The sequence below is a fragment of the Athalia rosae genome, chromosome 6 (assembly GCF_917208135.1).
Source record: "Athalia rosae chromosome 6, iyAthRosa1.1, whole genome shotgun sequence".
NCBI classification, from domain to species: Eukaryota; Metazoa; Arthropoda; class Insecta; order Hymenoptera; family Athaliidae; genus Athalia; species Athalia rosae.
In genome coordinates, this window is record NC_064031.1 from 5,912,403 (window position 1) to 5,928,937 (window position 16,535).

General features: G+C 35.3%; 3 protein-coding genes across 8 annotated transcripts; 2 read left to right on the plus strand and 1 right to left on the minus strand.

The window, feature by feature from the left end:
• Positions 1-1,568: 1,568 nt before the first annotated feature.
• LOC105693043 (centaurin-gamma-1A) lies at positions 1,569-8,122 on the plus strand. Of its 3 annotated transcripts, none has more exons than XM_012412696.3 (13): positions 1,584-2,388; positions 2,671-2,903; positions 3,632-3,773; positions 3,966-4,097; positions 4,183-4,364; positions 4,797-4,945; positions 5,038-5,236; positions 5,322-5,424; positions 5,501-5,725; positions 5,875-5,992; positions 6,325-6,537; positions 6,635-6,779; positions 6,854-8,122. In XM_012412696.3, the coding sequence occupies exons 1-13, from the start codon at positions 2,223-2,225 to the stop codon at positions 7,028-7,030; spliced, it is 2,184 nt and encodes a 727-aa protein (XP_012268119.2). In that variant the 5' UTR covers positions 1,584-2,222; the 3' UTR covers positions 7,031-8,122. The 3 variants fall into 3 exon arrangements, with proteins under 3 accessions (XP_048513680.1, XP_012268119.2, XP_012268118.2); XM_012412695.3 differs by having other exon boundaries at positions 1,588-2,388; positions 5,498-5,725; XM_048657723.1 differs by lacking the exon at positions 6,854-8,122 and having other exon boundaries at positions 1,569-2,388; positions 5,498-5,725; positions 6,611-6,747.
• On the minus strand, positions 8,109-12,224 carry LOC105693044. Of its 2 annotated transcripts, none has more exons than XM_048657725.1 (12): positions 12,165-12,224; positions 11,402-11,462; positions 11,188-11,320; positions 10,709-10,949; positions 10,324-10,488; positions 10,104-10,244; positions 9,662-9,854; positions 9,470-9,549; positions 9,147-9,385; positions 8,606-8,836; positions 8,356-8,468; positions 8,109-8,224 (listed from the first exon to the last, which is right to left on the minus strand). In XM_048657725.1, the coding sequence occupies exons 1-12, from the start codon at positions 12,210-12,212 to the stop codon at positions 8,154-8,156; spliced, it is 1,716 nt and encodes a 571-aa protein (XP_048513682.1). In that variant the 5' UTR covers positions 12,213-12,224; the 3' UTR covers positions 8,109-8,153. The 2 variants fall into 2 exon arrangements, with proteins under 2 accessions (XP_048513682.1, XP_048513681.1); XM_048657724.1 differs by lacking the exon at positions 12,165-12,224 and adding an exon at positions 11,928-12,151.
• Positions 12,225-12,681: 457 nt separating this feature from the next.
• LOC105692626 (THAP domain-containing protein 1-like) lies at positions 12,682-14,959 on the plus strand. Of its 3 annotated transcripts, XM_048657726.1 has the most exons (5): positions 12,682-13,149; positions 13,240-13,462; positions 13,547-13,663; positions 13,743-14,259; positions 14,367-14,959. In XM_048657726.1, exons 1-4 carry the CDS (start codon positions 13,010-13,012, stop codon positions 14,214-14,216), a joined length of 954 nt encoding a protein of 317 aa, XP_048513683.1. In that variant the 5' UTR covers positions 12,682-13,009; the 3' UTR covers positions 14,217-14,259; positions 14,367-14,959. The 3 variants fall into 3 exon arrangements, with proteins under 3 accessions (XP_048513683.1, XP_012267372.2, XP_012267380.2); XM_012411949.3 differs by having other exon boundaries at positions 12,683-13,149; positions 13,743-14,959; XM_012411957.3 differs by having other exon boundaries at positions 12,687-13,149; positions 13,562-13,663; positions 13,743-14,959.
• The last annotated feature ends 1,576 nt before the right edge of the window (positions 14,960-16,535 follow it).

A 16,535-nucleotide genomic window follows, 5' to 3' on the forward strand; every position in this document is an offset into this window, starting at 1 on the left:
AGATCTGAACTAATCGATTTTATATAAACTTTGTACGTATCATTTTAAAATTGACGCTTCTTAGGGCATTTCTTGAATGTTCATATTCTCAAATATCTCCAGTTCATCCTAAAATATAAATAGTTAAAAGCCAAATAATGCCAAAGTATTCTCCAAATACCATCAGATGATAGCTCAAACAAATGATGGTGAATATTTGGTGTGAAAGTAACAACAGAATTTCATCCTAGTGATTTTGTAGAGATCATCGAGTTTATGCCAGTGCAATTTCCATTGTACCTTCGCTTTGAACATACGTACTTTCAGAGGGAACTGCCGACACGTTAGAAAGGGCAATGTAACCTGTAGAAGTAAAGTCCTTGATACCACAAATTAACTCCTGTCATTTACTCAGCGAAGCATAAATCAGGCCAATGTACTTCGCTTGACCAAACACTGCATTGGCAATTGATCAAAAACCTATCAATCTATTATTGACTCCGGTACATTGACCACCACAAAATTGTAGTGACTAAAAGAACGGTAAAAATATCACCAAAACATGGTGGAAAATGACAAAATATGTCGAATATGCAGGATCGTCTACTCGAGGATGCTCTATATTCCAAATCATACTGCTGTCTTTTCAAATAGATCGATTCATTCTATCAGAATTCATCTTGAATATTTACTAAATTATTGATCGCACCTAACGTGAGCCAAAGGTTGATTGTATTTTCTATAAATTCTCTTTGCGTAACTTTTATTGAGCACATTTTTTGAAAATTTTTTGTTATGTGCATCAATCCAGAAACCAATTTTTGGCATGGTATTCTTCAAGGAATGAATATCTCAAACTGACTCAGAATGCTGTGGATAACGACGTGAATTAAATCAAATTCAATTCATTAATTGAGGCGCAACGAGTGCTATTTTTCCTAAACCAACAAACGAATAATTTATCGACTGAACTCATCAAGTTCTAGCAATTCTGAATCTGCTGAATGACAACCCTCGTTATGCATATTGCCCAATATAGGTTGCGTAATAAACATTTATTTCACGATAATCAAGGTCAGAAATTACGGTGTGATATCCAAAGTAGTTCACATCATCAATATATGACGCCATTTTACAATATAAAAAGCAACTTATGTTTTTTTTCGGGTTGTAAAGAAAAAGCAGTTATTTACTCTCATTTCGACACTTGTCTCATGACGTGATCTGCAGTCTATGTCTTGGCTTCGGTCAACCATAAAGAATAAATAATGCATGATAAAGTGAACTTTTATTATTTTCTTGATTTGATGGAGATCTTAATACAATATTATGCATTACCACTCCCTCCAAACAATACATGATACATCATCGGTGACAACTTCTGTAATCACCTTTTCATTCTATGACAGCTAATGACCATGTTAACTTTTAATGGACGCTATAAAGCTCCTAAATTATTGATTTTAGATAGTACTTCTTTACATACAGCAACTAAATGTGAGTTTTAATCAATAATTACTCTGAAATTATAAAACACATGGTAAAAAGTTTTAATTTAAGTTAATTAATAAGTTAATTCAATTTTTTATGTGAGATGAATAAATTAAAAACTATCCGGGATTTGATGTCAATTTTCAATCATATTGACCTTTCAAGCTTCAAGCTTTGTAACTTAAAGACTATTTGTCGTACAGCGGAACTTTTTTGTAGCAAATTTAGTGCGCTACAAAATGTTTGTACTCATTTTTCGCAAAATTGTTTTTTTTATATCGAAAAATCGAATTGAAACCAAAAGAGAAACTTCCCGTGTTATTTAAACGGGAAATTGAATTTTTGAACGAACGAGGTGTTCTTGAAAACAATGACGAACTTGCCGCGAAACGAGACGGCGACGATGGCGACAGCAGGCGTCTGAGTTGAAAAGTTCAAGTTTCCCCCGTGCGCTGCAAATGGTAGTCCATGCACTAGACCATCAGATAGTCGTATCCGTCCGTATCTCGTAAGCGTAGATTTTAAGGAATAGTCGCCCAATTACTCTATAACCTATTTGTTCAACGAAAGAATGTTTATAAATATACAAATTTGACATATTTAACTTAACCTTTGATTTACATGAAGTTTCACAACAATGTGAAAATAGTATTGCGGGCTATAATGTTAATAATATAACTTATTTTTGATGTTGTTCTTAAATTGTAAAATACGAGTTATTTATTTTAAAAAGTAAAGTTTACTCCCGAAAAATGACAACTGGACAAAGTGGACATGATTACTCTCTTGCAATAAGACAAGAAATACAGCGTTTCGAAAGTGTTCATCCGTCAATTTATGCTATTTATGATCTCATAGATCTCATATCAGATACTCACATTGCCAAACAAATTCGCGAGCATGTTGTTGCTATTGAAGGTACGCATATTATAAATCACCATTACAAATGTCAATGTTGTGAACGTTTCTTTACCATTTTTGCGAACGAAATCCTATAACACTCTGGCTATTTACTGCTTGTTTTGCACCAGAAATTATTTTTTATTCCTCATCACCGGTCAGTAAGTGAGATTTTCTTTTCTAAAATCAGTTTCTCCTATTACTATTTGTCCCAAATAGTCAGGAAACTATATATTGTAGTGGTGTTATCTCCCTATCACAATCACAAGTGTGAGTGATGTTTGCTCTTGATGGTTTCAGACTCATTTGTTAATAGCCATGAATGGACCCTAGCAAGAGATGTCCCAGAGTTACACCTGGGTATTGTTGGATCCTTGGATTCAGGAAAATCCGCCCTAGTTCACAGGTACCTTACGGGATCCTTCATGCATGAAGAATCCCCGGAAGGTGGGCGTTTTAAAAAAGAAGTCTTCATAAACGATCAAAGTTACCTACTCCTCATTAGGGATGAAGGAAGTGTTCCTGAATCGCAAGTAAGATAATTACCTTGGAAAAACATTTGATAACGATAAATGATAAAAATGAAAATGAATTATAGAGGTTTACATTTTGGGAATGCTGAAGTATTCCCAAAATCTGTACCTCAATATTTAAATCTGTCGCTTTGTTGGTACTACACAAATGTTATCTTGCTTATTTGCAATACACCTGTAATAGAGTGGGTGTACCCTCTTTGAACTAGGAAATAATGAATCAATTTAAGACTAAAATTTGGTCTAGTTATGCTTTAAGTCTCTCTATTTTCCACTCCTCTGAATTTGAAGTCTTGCTGACTTTTTTTACTACCTTAGAAAAGCTCCATTTGATTTCGCTTCATGAGTCAAGGATTTTTGTAATAAGTTTTGCCACAATTATTCAGTCTATGTTTTATCATACTGAAAAACATATTTGAAAATTCTATGCATCTGATGAAAAACCAATTTGCTTAAATACATTCATAAATGCAGAATTCATACAAGTGTAGGAACAAGCTTCAAACTCTGTAGTGATAACCTTATAATTTACTTAGGAAATTACAATCAGTCATCCGGTGGTATTCATGATTGTGCACACAATTATGTAGCTGTCAATTCATGTACCTATACATATGCTCTTATCAGACCTTGGATGGTTATCAAGTAGTACGTCCTCAAGAACAACCTCATCCGGCAAATCCTGAATGAAATATGCCATATGTGAATGAATTTTTTTTTAATTTCAGTTTTCTTCATGGATGGATGCAGTACTATTGGTATTTAGTTTGGAAAGTGAGGACAGTTTCTCCAGGGTATATAGTTATTATAACAGAATGTGTTCTTTTCGAAACATGGTTGATGTACCAAAAGTGCTTGTTGGTGTTCAAGGTGAGTAATATTTCCCCTCACTATACTCGCTATGCTACAAAAATGAGTTGACATCCAAGAAAATTGCAGGGTTTTTTTTTATCTGATTTTTTGCAAAATATTGCACTAAAATTTTGTTTCAAATCAAAAATATGAGGTGTTTAGTAATGATTATTTTGATTCAATCGATGATTGATAACTGTAAAATTTCAGATTCAATCAACGAGGGCAATCCTAGAACAATCAAAGATGTAAGGCCTAGAAAACTAGCCTGTGAATTGAAATGCCCTTACTATGAAACATGTGCTGTTTATGGCTTGAATGTAGAAAGAGTATTTCAAGATGGTTGGTACCAAATTTTATAAAATGATCAGAAATTACATATGACCTATGATGCTTTCTCAATTGACAATGAATCTACTTGTTTCAGTTTGTCAGAGAATAATTGATAAGATATCTCTAAAGCATCACCGATGTAATGGTCAAAGCCCAGGAGACAATGACAAAAAATACTCTACACCTGTGAATACAAAAAACATACAGCCGCCTACCAAAGACACAGACACAACCTGTTCCATTCCAAAAGTTGGTGTAAGCCATTATCATCTCAGCGTGAGTATTGTGTTAAAAGTTAGTTTGCCTGTCGGATCCCCTATAGCCTGGGGAATTAAATACAGGGGTCCATACGTATTATATCAGAGACACTCACAATCAGTGTAACACATTTATTGCTGTATGTCAAAAAACAATGGTACCTTTTTTTTTTATTGATTTTCAGCAGTTAATGTGCAACTCTATTATGATGCACTCACGTGAGATTCGCTTGATGAATTGAAATTCTTCCTGAGTTAGCCCGTCACATCAAAATTCACAATCGACTTTGCTCGGTGTACCAACAGCTTATGAAACTTTCATTCCCATGAAATCAATCAACAATTCCATCTGTTTGAATGCACTCCTCTAATACTAAAATTATGAGCAGAATTGAATATTGAAAAGTCTTTCGCCGTTATGATTTTCAACACAAATTAATTTCACTTACAGGCACTGGAAAAAGATGAGGAGGTGACAATTCGATCCGCGCAGGATAATAGCTCACAAATTGATGCTCCAGTGACTAACGACAGTTTTCAGTATATTCAATCTCAACATGGAGAACTACGAACATCTATATTGACACCAACGACAATTAGGTTGAAATTAATTCATGCTTCTATTGTATTGATTATTCTATGTACAACTAGCAGAATTTCACACTATTTTTGAGTTGATCTCGATCTTTCAGAAAGTTTAGGAGAAAATCGAATATATTTACACCCTCTAAAAAAGAGAAATACAATATGGGCGAAATGGGTGTAGGCAGAGAAATCCCAGTTAAACAAGGATACCTGTTCAAACGTAGCAGTAAATCTCTGAAAGAGTGGAAAAAGAAATACGTCACGTTATTGGAAGATGGACGTCTTACCTATCACTCAAGTTTACATGTATGTATTCGAACAGTTGCTAGGAATTCAACTAGCAACCTTATTTGTCTCATGTGCAGAATTTTTAATTTATTTTGATTTTTAGGATTACATGAACGATTCTAATGGCAAAGAAATCTTACTCCAATACGTAACTGTCAAAGTGCCTGGAAAAACTCCCAAGGGATCGAAAACCACAACAGCTCAAGGTTTAAAAGATTATTTTTTCAATCCTAATAGTACCGATTATAGTTCCCATATTAACACGATTGTTAATTCCAGAAGATAGCTTCGAATTTTCCATTATTTCGTTAGAAAATAAGACTTGGCACTTTGAGGCAAATAACTCAGATGATAGAGACAGTTGGATTTTGGCTATCGAACAGCAAATCTTATCCAGCCTACAGAATAGCGATGGAGACAAAAGAAATGAGACGGATGCCTTTAAAATGCATTGCATCAAACACAAAATTTCTGGAAATGACGCATGTGTTGACTGCTGCGCGCCAAGTGAGTATTATCCAGATATTTAACGGCATAACGATTTCACTATGTTCAATCAGAACCGTAGAATTCATACCAGCGTCTGATTATATACTTGCTACTATACTTACACACTTCACATTAAAATATTGAGTGCTAAATTAAATCGTTTTTAGATCCTGACTGGGCAAGTCTGAACATGGGAGTATTAATGTGCATTGAGTGCTCAGGAATACATAGAAATTTGGGGTCCCATATTTCAAAAGTCAGATCTCTTGATTTAGATGATTGGTCGTGAGTTTCAACCATTTATTTATCTGTAATCATTATTATTGAGCCACATGTCTCATCAGTCGCTCGTTTGCATGATATTTCGTCATAATGTCGCTGTTGAAAAGTAAACGTGATAGCATAGAACGGTGATAGTTTAATTCGATTCTGAATATAAACTTTTTTTTGGTCTTGTTGTATTGTATAATTTCATCGATCAGTTTTGACAATTCAAAATCAACGTACGAACGAAATTGGAAAAGCTGTTTCCATAATTGCCAATACAATAGCTGTATATCCACATGAATAAAATGACCGTGGATGGTCATTTATTTGAATTTTTTGTAATTTTCTAGGCCTGGACAGTTGAGTGTAATGTTAGCATTGGGTAATGACATAGCTAACAGTGTATGGGAATACTGCTTAAATGGTAAGCAAAAACCCAACCATGAGTCACCTAGAGAAGAAAAAGAGCAGTGGATCAGATGGAAATATGAAGATAGGGCGTTCCTGCCACCCATCAATCCAAATATTTCTTTAGGCAAATTATTGATTGATTCCATCTGCCGGTGAGCGGGTTTTTAGTTTTATAATCTTGTTGGTAAAATATATTTTTCATAAGCCTGTAATTCAAGATAATAGAACTGTGTAACATTTCCTGTAAAGGGGTGACACAAGGGCCTTCACATTATGCTTAGCTCGGTGTACAAATGAGGATATAAACATTTCTGTTAGTGCGGAAGATCTTCGGACACCACTTCATCTTGCTTGTGCAACAGGAAACCTCGCAATGGCTCAATTACTGATATGGGTAAGCGAATGTACTATCCACTTGTAATAATTGAGAATCATCCCTATTATCAACTCGTGTACATTTGATTTCAGCATAAAGCAAACCCTCACAGCTTAGACCACGAAGGGCGCACATGTATGTCCTATGTCAGAGCTCTCGAAAGGACAATTGACAATTCTTCGGACTCGTTAGAAATGCAAAAACTTTTGGAAGTACTAGAACAAGCGAGTGTCTCAGGCATCGAGGATCCAGAAGCTGCACAGTATTGAATGCTTCGGCCCTTGCGTTGGTGAGAAGAATAGCTTATATTACATTACACAGTTATCTTGTACTTACTGTACGTGACGAAATGCTTCAACGAGTTTTACATTTAAAAAATTCTAATCCCGTGTAAAAAAGATCCAGGCTCTTCAAATCACACGATTTACGCCCTGGTTATTATAATTGTATAGCTCTACGGTACATTTCGTTCTCATAACTAATTTTAATGCAATATAAATTCGAATTTTTCCTCGCGGGTATAATATTTTATTTTTGACAAAAGAATTTTCACTTCGATAAAATAATAACTTGAGAAATGAGATTCTTATAGGTATTAACTCGGTTCAAGCAATACATGCGTTATCTTGAAAATAATATTGCCGAAGGCAAGGTAGGATACGAACGATGGGTATCAATGACTGAGAAGTACAAAACACTTATGTTGATTTTTATTTATATACATAGGCACTTATTGTATTTGAAACATGCACGTAGTTTTCGTAATGAATGGAATCAATTGCATAGTATCACAATGAACTTATATGATACTATAGTAATAGAATTGTAAGAAAACTCATTGGGGAGTTGTTGAAAGTTATCTGTCTAGACTGAAATTTTACATGTTTGCCGAAGTCAATCAGTAATTGTAAAGACTATCAGAAAGTAAGAATTAATGAAATATTAAATACTAAAAAAATTGTTTACAGTCAAAAAATAGGATCATACAAGTTAAAGATGAAAATTAAATCGGTTACCTGTTCTCCTCGTTACCACGATCATGTTATACCAATTGGTAATTTTCTGATGTATAATTTTTGTTAGAATATAACGCAACGAAGCACGTTCATTGTCATATTATACTTACTATTAAGTATATCACAATATAAAACTAATCATCCAAATGATTCTGGAACGAATCTGAGACTTGGTTCATTCCATAATGAGTAACTTTACAATCGCTATTGGTACTGGCCATTACCGATTGACTAGAGAGTTTGGCTGGTATTGTGTCACTTATGACAAAATAATACTTCGCAAGATTTAAAATATGAGATGAATATATAAAATAAGGAAAATACAGGATAATTTTATGCACAAAATATTTATTTATCTTATTTTTCTAGCAACATTCTAACACGCAATTTTAGTAGACGACGACTGAACTTTAAGAGAATAATACACCTCTTTTGTGTAGGATTCATCTGGAACAGAAGTACACAAATCTTGTCAATGATATAACACTTACTCGCGGTCAAAAAATCGACAATCTTTCCTAGACTACCTTTTATGAAAACATATTTCTATAGAGAATAGACGAAGACAAATTTCTCACCTAAAGAGTAAATATTTGTTGGTAAAATCGATGCACGGCTCAAATATGACGTCTCACATATTTTTGAGATGGTTGATTCCGATGACAGAGTCAAACACCAAGACGAAGGTAATCTACAATGGCATATACTAAAGGTCAAATGGAATTCATTTTTATAGGCCTGATAAATTGAGAATGGATTTCCAGGAATGATTTTGATAGTTCTGCGACAGGTTTCATGCTATCCAATAATAAAGAAACGAATAGTTACCCTTGGACCAATTGTTCCATAGCTATAGTAGGTAATGGAACTTCTAAGCGTTGTATAGAATTTCGGTGCAAATCAAATACTGATCCCATGTCAGAACCATTGCATCCGAATTCGCGAAAAGCATGTGTGAAAATTTTCTTGAGACTTTCTGCAGAACAGTTCAAATGGTTTTGAGCGAATAAAGTAAATTGCAAGCATCGGTGGATTTGTGACAATAACATCAAGTTTTTCCTGAAAAATAAATTCAACCACTGTTAGAAATATGAAGCTGCTCAAAATACTCCACAGACCGCGACCAGGATATAGTCAATATCCATGAACACTTGTCAAATGCAAACCAAAGCAAAATTTGTCATACATCAAAAATTCACGTCCGTTCGTTTCAGATAACTCGGATCGTATTGAAGATAGTATGTGATACAAAATCCACATCAGGCAAAACGTTAACAGGTTCAAATTTATGCTAGTTTCAGCGAATTAAATTTATAATGGATGTGCCGCATAATCATACTTTACATAGTTGAAATTAGAATTTACTAACTGATAGCTTTCGATCTTGAAGACCTCTGTTTGAACATTGCACAATATTTGACGAACTTCATAAAGGTCGATTAGATTCGCACTCATCAGTATGTACATATAATCTCGGCTCAACTTTTCTAAACCTGCATCAATCAGAAGTTGTAAAATCAATTCATCATCTACTATTGGTACAGTCCCTTTTTCGTAAAGTATTTGTGATGCAATTTTGTTGATCCTTGTTGAATTTGTCAAAATAATCTAAAAAATAAGCAAATAAGCAATTAAACGATGTAGGGAGGATACTTCGAAAATTTTCAACCTGAATACCAATTGGTCAGTTACCTGAGGCTTTGTGTTGCGTGACTGAATTTCCTGTAAAACCATTAAAATGTAGTTTCTTGTCTGGTTGTAGTCGGAGCAGTCTGAAAAAGATCGATAAATTCTTAAACCCTAGTCAACTTCTAGTCAACTTTGTTAAACGATTTACAGATACTACAAACAAATTAAAAATTAAGTAAGGACAGAATAAATTACTTGTCAATAATTGCCACAAATCGTCCGAGAAATCCATGTTTGGCCTGAACTGGACTTGGTCGACATGTGTTTGCAATTTGATATCATCTGTCACGTGTCTGTGGTTGTCTTCGTTACCTTCTTTAAAAGGTTTATAACTTTCGTTATCTCCATCCAGTAATAAATTCAGTTTTCTAATGACGTCATCCGAGGGCTATGGGTTAGGTATAGACCTTTTAGAACGAGAAGAGATATGCTACTGAATGATTTTTTTTGGACGTTATCAATAGTATAAACGTGCAAATTGTATTCTTTGCCAGTAACTACCAGTGCCAAGAACACACTTTGACTATTGATAAAAAAATATAAATAAATGGTTGCTTCTGCTTCCAAAATAACGATTTTGTAAAGATATTCACATTAGTCCCACATTTCCACTGTTTGTTGACGGTTGATAACTTACAATGTGGTTCGGGTAAACAAACAAGCGTGCACTTTTCTTGCTGTTCCCATGCAACTTGTTCAAATATTCGTATAACAAAGTCAACTCTTTCCAAAGATTTTGTAAATGACCGCTACTCCATTCAGCAAACATCTCTATGATCTGCAATAGATCGTTCTGATGTGAAATTGTTTATAGATCTAAACAAGTGAATCGAAAAGAAATAATGATAGTTTGGTACCAATGTAGATGTTGAGGCCCTAATAGGACAACGGAATAATAGAGTATTCCAATTTACTTCAATGTTTAAGCTACCATTGAAACGTCCTTCGAGGGCACCTGATACATCCATAATACCTGGTCTCTTTCCATATAGTTCATACGTACCACTCACAGTAACTGATACCTGATGCAAAAAGCAAAGAAGTTTAGAGATAAATATTTTAAACATAACTATTCCAGAATTTTTCAAATCTCACATCGTTTTGATAAAGTACAACTGACGAATAGCACGTCAGCATCTTTTAGGTGATTAATATTTTATTGGGAATGTGATTTATAAAAGCTTCATATCACCAGTTGGTTCAACTAATCCATGAAATGATCAATTGTAGTTCAGAGACTACCTTGTGCTCGGGTAGTGAATAGACATCACAATATTGTCTGAGCAGAGCAGCTGGCAGCGCTTCAATATTTTGTAAGGATTCAGCATCGGCAACAAGTACTTGCATAGTCGTATACCACCCATCCTCAACATAGGTTCCCAAGACAATGGTTCTTCTATTATCCGTTCCATCACACAATGCTAACAATGGCTCTGACCATTTACTATCTGATACATACTCCAGACAACGATTTAATGTAGCACTATTTGAACAAAAACATAAAGTGTCATGGGTGAGCAAATGGAATGAAAGTACAGTGCCTTCAAAAGTAAAACATAGATCAGGCATCCTTTTGAAACACATTCCAACTATTACTAATTATTTCACTACAGAAATAATGAGGACTATTGTTAGTGGCGAGAACAACATTACAGGCAAATATTGCTCTGTTTAAAACAAATCCATTTGACCGGCAAAGTAGAAGATGAAACATTGTTTACCATGCTTCTGATTTTGTCAGTGGTAAATGAAGCTCCTCCTCTTTTTTCCAATTTCTGTGATCATCAATGATGGTCTCATCGACACAGGAATATCCGAGCTCACACACCAGCGGTGATCCAGTGACGTCCAGTACTGCAATATTGAGTGACGGATATTTGTTTCGAATACATCTAAGGAAAATTATGTAGTACAGATAACATGGAAGTTACTTACTACTTGTCTCTGAAACATCTAGTTTGATTGATTTTTCCTGCAAATTGTCAGAAACTGGTGACTGAAAAAAATTCATTATGTTTTTTTAAAAATACATTTCTTTGAAATTTCGAAGCGAATGCGATAATACTAATTGATTATGATGTCAATTAAATTAATTGTGAAAATACAAATATCTATTAGAACAATTTTTAAATTCATGATCGTAATATGGCATTATTCTGCGATATGATATTTTGCATGAAGTGAATAGCGTAAACATCCTAGCGATATATCAATATGTACTAATAGTCATTATTAGAATTAATGACTGAAGATCCTCTAGAATATATGAAAGTGATTCAAGTAAGTGTTGAGATAATTTATTAATGTTTGTTATTTTTGAGAGGTAATTGTCAATCTTTCATATCAAGTGCTCATCTGGCGAAACAATTAACGTCCAATTTTCCAAATAGTAAGTCCAAGCATTGAAGAAAAGCACATGATTTGCAAAACGTCAGATTCTTGTTTATATTTTGGCTCATACCTGTCGGTATAAAACTAACGTCTTGCGCGATCTATATTTTGGCATAAGACATTCAATATAAGACAAGACAGTTTCTTTCACGAAAATCGTTTCAGTTGAAAGAGCGGCTTTCACTTTAGCACACAACATTTTTACTAAGCTGCCAACAAGTTTTTGTTCTTCGTCTGCACCGACCGCACGTTTGACTGATACCAACGCTGATACAAATCTTCATTCAACGGTTTGTAAGTGTTTTACCGTTGAGTATCCGTTTAATTTGAAATGGAAGCGTTGTCGATGAACCATGGCAGCCAACTCTTTGTGTCACCATTTTTCGAAAGAATTCTAGTGGAATATATGGGACATCGAATTTTTGAAAGGACTATTCTTTAAAACGGCTGAACCAATCTGGATGAAATTCGGAAGCTCGTCAAAAAAATTTGGAATGAAGTGGCCAAACTTTGGATTTTGAAAAATTCGAAAAAAAAATTCATAGGAATCTATTTACCCTGTGAAATGATAGACAAATTTCGTATTTATACTCCACAGATCCCAATATCCGGAGTTTAGCCAATACAGAAGACCAAAACACATATTTTGAACTAAGAACCACTTCAATTGGTCAACAAAAGTCGGAAAATACACCTTTTGAACATTTGTGCAACGCAAAAACCGACACTCCGTTCCATAACAATAGAACAGCTGATTTACATCAGTACCGGGTTTACCGAATACCCGTTAGTGGGGCTGTAAGCGCGCATATCGACGTCAATCGATCACGATCGTGCTAATAAAGGTTCTATACGCGATCGGCGGTTTATGCAATTTGTTACATTTGTTTGATTAGAGTCTGATTGCTGAATGCTATATTGAAGGTAAAATTCATTGTCTCTCAACTGACATGAATTGGTCATTGGTCAGGCTCAAACCTGACAGGCTCGGCAGTTATGGCAGTTATGGTGTTGGGAGCAAATGGAATGGGTGGAAATGAATAGATATATGTATGGGAACCTGGAGCCTATGTCGGGTAGCGACCTACGGTAAGAGAGAGATAGTGTAGTTAGAGTCGGACGCGCTTGTCTGATGTATAGAGACTATCTCGCATGAAAACATTGACTGTCAGAGCAGAAAAGCACTCATGTAAACAAACTCTAGAGTTTAATGATTTGAAAATGGTGAAACGATGTGCCATAGTTTCGTGTAAAAATGAGTTTGTTCCCGGTCGTGGCGTAACTTATCATGCGTAAGTATACATGATTGTTCCCATACAGATGATTGATAAGCTAATTACATTGGGTAGAATATGTTTCGAAATAATAATTCATGTTTTTAGATTTCCAACTAAAGATGCGGAGCGTAAAAAAAAGTGGCTCGACGCAATACCAAATGGTCTAATTAATAATATCACAGAAACAAATTTCATATGCAGTCTGCACTTTCGGCCAGAAAACTATTTTGATACTCCGTCGGGTAGAAATTTTTTAAAAAAAGATGCCGTTCCATCAAGCTTTGAATTTCTCCCACATGTTGCATCAAAGAAAACCGAGGAAATCATGGTTCGTTTATATTTTTTCAAGTTTCAAATTTCATGGTATGCAGGGGTAATATTGTTCCAGTAAATGTACTGAACTCTAGAATAGTCAATGTTGTTCCAGGTAGCAAATAATGAGTTAACAGTTAACCCGAGAAACAAACTGAAACGACGTGTAGAAGATAACATGACAGATGAATTTGAGAATATGCGTGCTGATGATGAGGTATGTATTAAAAGTTGAAGTCATATATCTTAAAACATATACATGATCGATGAAGATGCATTTACACCTCTCATTGTAGGAGAACACATCACCTGAAGTTGCTCATAACAAATCTGATGCTAGCACTCAAACATCGCCAAAGCAATCAAAACCAACTCCTCGGATGGATATCTTGGCAAACAAAGTGGATGTTCTACAGAAACGTTTGAGGCGTCGAGATGCAAAAATCAGCATCATGGAAGATGTAATAAAAAGCCTGAAAGAAAATTCAAATCATTCGGAAGGTATACAGGGCATATTAGAGAAACATTTCAGCGGCGATAAATTGGAACTACTTCTAAATGAGGTGAATAATAATAACGTTACGCCTAATAACAGACAGTACTCCGAAAATATTAAGCAGTTTGCGTTGACAATGTATTGTTTCTCTCCTAAAGCTTACGAGCTACTTCGAAAGTATTTGTGTTTTCCTCATCCTGGTACTATGAGAAAATGGATTTCATCATATAATTGTGATAGTGTAAAGTTCAGTGACAGGGAACAATCGCCATAGTTATTTTAGAGCACGGGTATATCGTGCGCGATATTCAAACATTTCAAAAGAGTAGACGTGCGCTGAAAAATTCTTCAGTCAAGGCAATGGATCATTGATCTCTAATTGATATCAATGCAATAGATTATTAGAATATAAAAAAATCTGGAATCAAGATCGGGAAGACATATGTATACAACAGCGGTTCAATATATCTATGGCACTACTATATTAAGACGTCCGAAACGCTCATGTGTGGGTTGGAGCCCAACACGAACGCAGCCATGCCGTTTGCATAAATATTAGTCGGCGACATCAAAAATTCCAAGCACATAAAGGCGAAGTTTAGGACCGTAAGAAATTATTTTCCTCATAAAACTAATTTCTAAATTGTAAAATTACCACTTTTGGACACAATAGAAGCCTATAGAAAATTTTGTTAATAACAAAATAAAACAAATTATAAAATGTAAAATCGTCACTAGGTGCCAAGGATAAAATAGGGCAAATTGTTATAATAAAATTATTCGCTAAAATTAACCATGATAAAAATGGACATGATAGAAGCCCATAGAACAAATGGGATTAACTCCCCAGGCGGGGAGCCAGCAGCTAGTTTTTTCTATCAAGCATTATCATTTTTGTTTAAATTAGAACACAGCGAAGACGCCACCAATTATTCTTTTTGTTCCATCACTTCGTGATATTGTTGATTTATATTGAAAAACCAAACATCATTATTAAAGATAAATTATTTTTGTTAACCAAGTGCATGATATTCATTTCTGCAGGCCACACGACCTTATATTTGTATTTCTCTTTATTGTTACCCGAGAGCTTTCAGCGCCTAAAAACCTAGTTTGGAATCTCGATTATCTATCTCGTACTCCATTGCGGTTGTACGAGATATTGTCTAGTCAGATTCTACATCCTATCTGCGATCTCGATCATCTATCCGGTACTCCATTGCCGTTGTACAGGATACTGTCTGATCGGATCCACTATCCGTCCGAATTTGGGTCGTCTACTTTTTATTCCATTGCGGTTATAAAGAATACCGTTTGGCCAAATTCACGTTTCTACCCTTCCAGAGCATGATTCGACTATTTAATCCCCAAGTCAACACATGATCAGCTGACGGCATCGACATACTGTTATATTTTGAGAAGCCTACGACAGAGATAGGTAAGAAGAAGAAGGACAACACAAAAACACGGCCGCTACGGGGACAAACGCCCTGGAGTCGGCACCGTAACTCCCGCGCAGAGCGAGTACATAAACGCAACGCGAAAACGGGACGTTACAATATTTCAATACGAAACATTGCACTAAACAGTTTTTCTGCATTTGTCTTTCTTTTCAACTTCCAAAAATATTTCCTAATAATTTATACACAGATTTGGAATCCCAGTGAGTAGATCAGACGGGCGTAAGGTGCAGCTTCGTCAAGGATTCCTCAGTTCATTTTGTGGAATTATTTTGGACCCGGAAATCTTGCCTTCACTCCAATCATATCTATTTCATCTACAAATGAATCTATTTGACTTTCTGAAAATTCCTGCCTCAAATGCGTCGCCCCATAAGCTGATATAAATCACATCGCGTTGTCTTCAAAATGAGTGATGATAAAAATATTTTCCGGAACTGTGTTTTGACAGAAGAAAAGCTATCCTATGATATTTTCAAGTTTAACCGTAATTAATCTTTAGCGTTGCAATTTTTCCAGTATTTTCCAACAATATGCACAATTGTAGGTATGGAGGTCAAGCGCTGTAAGACTAACAAAAAGCTAGAAGCACAAACCGAGACGAAGGATACATTAAACGCACATAGGTGCAGTCACTTTATTTCTTTGATAACCACTTGATATGCCTTGACTTCTCCTGTCGATGCGGAATTCTAATGGGCAGTGCTACACAGGGTGTTCAAAAATTAGTCGTCGTATTATTCTGTAGATATATGCCCCCAAAAAATTTATTTGGTTGCAACTTAGAATGAATTTTTCGGGGGCTTATTTTTGCAGATCTTCACCCATTTTAAGGTGAACCAGATTTGACATTGTATGTGCAACGCAGTACAAAGTGTAACACCTACGATGCGCAAAAAGAAATGAAAATTAAAAAATGGCGATGCTGACCAGTTTTCAAAATTCATCGATTGCCGGAGATTGGCAAGTTCTCGAAAGTTTTGGCTTGGGGCAGAACGTTGTACAAGGGCATACAAGTCTGGTAAAAGAAAAACAAAATGGCGGTGTTGGGGCACAAATTTTATTTTTTGTTTCCTCGCGTTGTTCTTATAGATTTCGAAACAATGAGCTCATGTGCGCACATTATGGCACAA

What these genes read in the sequence shown, in the direction of transcription:
- LOC105693043 (XM_012412695.3), top strand. Translation starts at nt 2,223, where the DNA reads ATGACAACTGGACAAAGTGGACATGATTACTCTCTTGCAATAAGACAA. An exon ending in TTGATTGATTCCATCTGCCG is followed by an intron (nt 6,538 to 6,634) that starts GTGAGCGGGTTT and finishes TTTCCTGTAAAG; the next exon opens with GGGTGACACAAGGGCCTTCA. An exon ending in TGGCTCAATTACTGATATGG is followed by an intron (nt 6,780 to 6,853) that starts GTAAGCGAATGT and finishes ATTTGATTTCAG; the next exon opens with CATAAAGCAAACCCTCACAG.
- LOC105692626 (XM_048657726.1), top strand. Translation starts at nt 13,010, where the DNA reads ATGAAAACATTGACTGTCAGAGCAGAAAAGCACTCATGTAAACAAACT. An exon ending in AGAAAACCGAGGAAATCATG is followed by an intron (nt 13,463 to 13,546) that starts GTTCGTTTATAT and finishes ACTCTAGAATAG; the next exon opens with TCAATGTTGTTCCAGGTAGC. An exon ending in ATATGCGTGCTGATGATGAG is followed by an intron (nt 13,664 to 13,742) that starts GTATGTATTAAA and finishes CTCTCATTGTAG; the next exon opens with GAGAACACATCACCTGAAGT.
- LOC105693044 (XM_048657724.1), bottom strand. Translation starts at nt 12,056, where the DNA reads ATGTTGTGTGCTAAAGTGAAAGCCGCTCTTTCAACTGAAACGATTTTC. An exon ending in TTGTTTACCCGAACCACATT is followed by an intron (nt 9,855 to 10,103) that starts GTAAGTTATCAA and finishes CCTAACCCATAG; the next exon opens with CCCTCGGATGACGTCATTAG. An exon ending in TTCAAGATCGAAAGCTATCA is followed by an intron (nt 8,837 to 9,146) that starts GTTAGTAAATTC and finishes TTTATTTTTCAG; the next exon opens with GAAAAACTTGATGTTATTGT.